Source organism: Pezoporus wallicus, unplaced genomic scaffold (assembly GCF_028554395.1).
Source record: "Pezoporus wallicus isolate ANWC-B61680 ecotype Strahan unplaced genomic scaffold, APGP_CSIRO_Pwel_v1 contig_9472, whole genome shotgun sequence".
Classification (NCBI taxonomy): domain Eukaryota; kingdom Metazoa; phylum Chordata; class Aves; order Psittaciformes; family Psittacidae; genus Pezoporus; species Pezoporus wallicus.
In genome coordinates this window covers 14,214-17,687 of record NW_026635467.1, presented here as the reverse complement: position 1 = coordinate 17,687, position 3,474 = coordinate 14,214, and the positions used below count along the sequence as shown (strand labels likewise).

The 3,474-nt window shown below is 61.5% G+C and overlaps 1 protein-coding gene across 1 annotated transcript; it reads right to left on the bottom strand.

Moving 5' to 3' along the window:
- Nucleotides 1-1,525: 1,525 nt before the first annotated feature.
- Nucleotides 1,526-2,602, bottom strand: LOC130607264 (C5a anaphylatoxin chemotactic receptor 1-like). Its single transcript, XM_057424218.1, has one exon. The coding sequence runs from the start codon at nucleotides 2,600-2,602 to the stop codon at nucleotides 1,526-1,528; it is 1,077 nt and encodes a 358-aa protein (XP_057280201.1).
- Between the last annotated feature and the right edge of the window lie 872 nt (nucleotides 2,603-3,474).

Sequence of the window (3,474 nt, the reverse complement as noted above, 5' to 3'; positions counted from 1 at the left end):
GCTCCGGTCCCGTTCCAGGCCTCGCTCCCATCCAGCTCCGGTCCCAGCGGTGCGGAGCGAGGGGCGGAGCTTCCGGAGCCCCCCCCCCCCATATCCCACACACATCCCCCCAAATCCCACACATACCCCCAACTGCCCCAACTGCCCCCTCCATCCCCATTGATACCCAACTGCCTCCTCCATCCCCATTGATACCCAACTGCCCCCTCCATCCCCAGTGATACCCAACTGCCCCCTCCATCCCCAGTGATACCCAACTGCCCCCTCCATCCCCATTGATACCCAACTGCTCCATCCCCATTGATACCCAACTGCCCCCTCCATCCCCACTGATACCCAACTGCCTCCTCCATCCCCAGTGATACCCAACTGCCCCCTCCATCCCCATTGATACCCAACTGCCCCCTCCATCCCCATTGATACCCAACTGCCCCCTCCATCCCCATTGATACCCAACTGCCTCCTCCATCCCCATTGATACCCAACTGCCCCCTCCATCCCCACTGATACCCAACTGCCCCCTCCATCCCCATTGATACCCAACTGCCCCCTCCATCCCCATTGATACCCAACTGCCCCCTCCATCCCCATTGATACCCAACTGCCCCCTCCATCCCCATCCCAACTGCCCCCTCCATCCCCATTGATATCCCCATTGATACCCAACTGCCCCCTCCATCCCCATTGATACCCAACTGCCTCCTCCATCCCCATTGATACCCAACTGCCCCCTCCATCCCCATTGATACCCAACTGCCTCCTCCATCCCCATTGATACCCAACTGCCCCCTCCATCCCCATTGATACCCAACTGCCTCCTCCATCCCCATTGATACCAAACTGCCCCCTCCATCCCCATTGATACCCAACTGCCCCCTCCATCCCCAGTGATACCCAACTGCCCCCTCCATCCCCATTGATACCAAACTGCCCCCTCCATCCCCATTGATACCCAACTGCCCCCTCCATCCCCATTGATACCAACTGCCCCCTCCATCCCCATTGATACCCAACTGCCCCCTCCATCCCCATTGATGTCCAACTGCCCCCTCCATCCCCATTGATACCAAACTGCCCCCTCCATCCCCACTGATGCCCCACTGCCTCCTCCATCCCCAACCACCTCCATTGATCTCACACCCCCCGCCATGGGCCAGATCCCAGCCCCCATGGCGAGGAATGGGGCCGGAAAGGCCGCGGTGCCTCTTGCGTCACCGCCGGCTCCTTGGCAACCCGAGCAGCAGGAATGTTGCTCAATGCCCCACCGAAAAGCAGAACCAAGGCCCCGGGGGGCTTGTGGGAGCTCCAGGGTTTATTGGTGACGGTGCTTGTGGCTATGGGGATGCCATAGGGGGGTGATGGAGAGGGGTTTACCTATGGAGATGTAGGGCTGGGAGGCCCAACAGCTCCTGTGGGGCTGGATATAGGGAGGATGGAGAAGCAGGAGGACGCGGTGCTGCGCGCGAAGCCAACTCCCAAAGGGGACCTCATCCTCTATGGGGCCCCATTGGGCGTCCCTCGGCGCTCACACCCCGGTGCTGACGCTGCGCTCCTCGGCGGTGGCCACGCTCTTGGCCCGGCTCTCCCCGGTGGCGACGGTGGTGCTGGCGGTGGGGTCATCGCTCAGCGCCCCGCGCAGCACCGCCCGCCACGACCGCCACAAGCGGGCCTTGAAGTCCTGCCCCATCACCACGTAGATGACGGGGTTGACGCAGCTGTTGATGTAGGCGACGCCGGCTACGGCGGCGTCGGCGTCGGCGGCGCCTTTGTAGAGCGCGCTGCGCGGGTGGGAGGCCGCCAGGATGAGCCCCACCACGTGGTAGGGCAACCAGCAGGCGAAGAAGCTGACGATGACCACCAAGACGAGCTTGGTGGCCCGTTGCGAGCGGGCGAAGCCTTTGCTCCGCACGCGCGCCAAGAGCGTGCCGTAGCAGGCGGTGATGACGGCGAAGGGCACGGCGAAGCCCAAGACGAAGCGGGCGCCGGCGGTGAGCAGCTCGGCCAAGCGCTGGTGCCGGACGCCGATGGGCGCGTAGTCCAGGACGCAGGTGGTCTTGAGGGCGAAGGCGTCGCGGCGCGTGGTGCGGAAGGCGAAGGACGGCGCCGTGAGCGCCGCAGCCAGGGCCCAGGCGCCGGCGCTGAGCGCTCGCGCCAGCGCCGGCCGGCGGTGGTTGTGGCACCAAACGGGGCGGGCAACCAGGGCGCAGCGGTCGGCGCTGATGGCCGTGAGGAGCAGGACGCTGGCGAACATGTTGAGGACGGTGAGGGAGGGCAGGAGCTTGCAGGCGAAGCGGCCCAAGGGCCAATGGTGGTCCCAAGCCAACGGTAGAGCCAAGAAGGGCAGCGCCAAGCAACACAAGAGGTCGGCCACCGAGAGGTTGAGGAACCAGACGCCGTTGACGGTGCGGTGCAGCTCGAAGGCCGTCACCCAGATGACGGCGCCGTTGCCGAGGACGCCCAGGAGGAAGATGAGGGTGTAGAGGGCCAGCACGGCGCGGTGGCCCGGCGGCACCGCGTAGGAGTCCAGCTCGTAGATGTCGTAGTTGTCCCACATGGAGTCGTTGGCGGAGGTGGTGTTGGGCAAGAGGAAGTCCAAGTCCATCGTGGAGCTCCTGGGGTTGGGAACAACCCGGTGTGAGGGAGTGGTGGGTTGGAAGGACCTTCATTGGTACCTACTCTATGCACCATGGGCAATGGCATCTTCACCAGACCAAGGGGCTCAAAGGCCCACAATGGGTTTTGAGTTGAAAGGACCCTCAATGATCACCCAAGGTTCCATGGGCACCAAACCAAGGTGCTCAAAGCCCTACAATGGGTTTTAGGTTGGAAGGACCTTCATTGGTACCTACTCTGGGCACCATGGGCAAGGGCATCTTCACCAATGGGTTTTGGGTTGGAAGGACCTTCATTGGTACCTACTCTGGGCACCACGGGCAAGGGCATCTTCACCAATGGGTTTTGGGTTGGAAGGACCTTCATTGGTACCTACTCTATGCACCATGGGCAAGGGCATCTTCACCAGACCAAGGGGCTCAAAGCCCCATATATCATGTCCTACAATGGGTTTTGGGTTGGAAAGACCTTCATTGGTACCTACTCTATGCACCATGGGCAAGGGCATCTTCACCAATGGGTTTTGGGTTGGAAGGACCTTCATTGGTACCTACTCTATGCACCATGGGCAATGGCATCTTCAACAGACCAAGATCCTCAAAGGTCCACAATGGGTTTTGGGTTGGAAGGACCCTCAATGACCACCCAAGGTGCCATGGGCAAGGGCATCTCCACCAAACCAAGGTGCTCAAAGCCCTACAATGGTTTTGGGGTTGGAAGGACCTTCATTGGTACCTACTCTGTGCACCATGGGCAAGGGCATCTTCACCAATGGGTTTTGGGTTGGAAGGACCCTCAAGGATCACCCAAGGTGCCATGGGCAAGGGCATCTCCACCAAACCAAGGTGCTCAAAGGCCCAT

Bases quoted from the DNA above. Each gene is read 5' to 3' on its own strand.
- LOC130607264 (XM_057424218.1), bottom strand. From the start codon at position 2,602: ATGGACTTGGACTTCCTCTTGCCCAACACCACCTCCGCCAACGACTCC.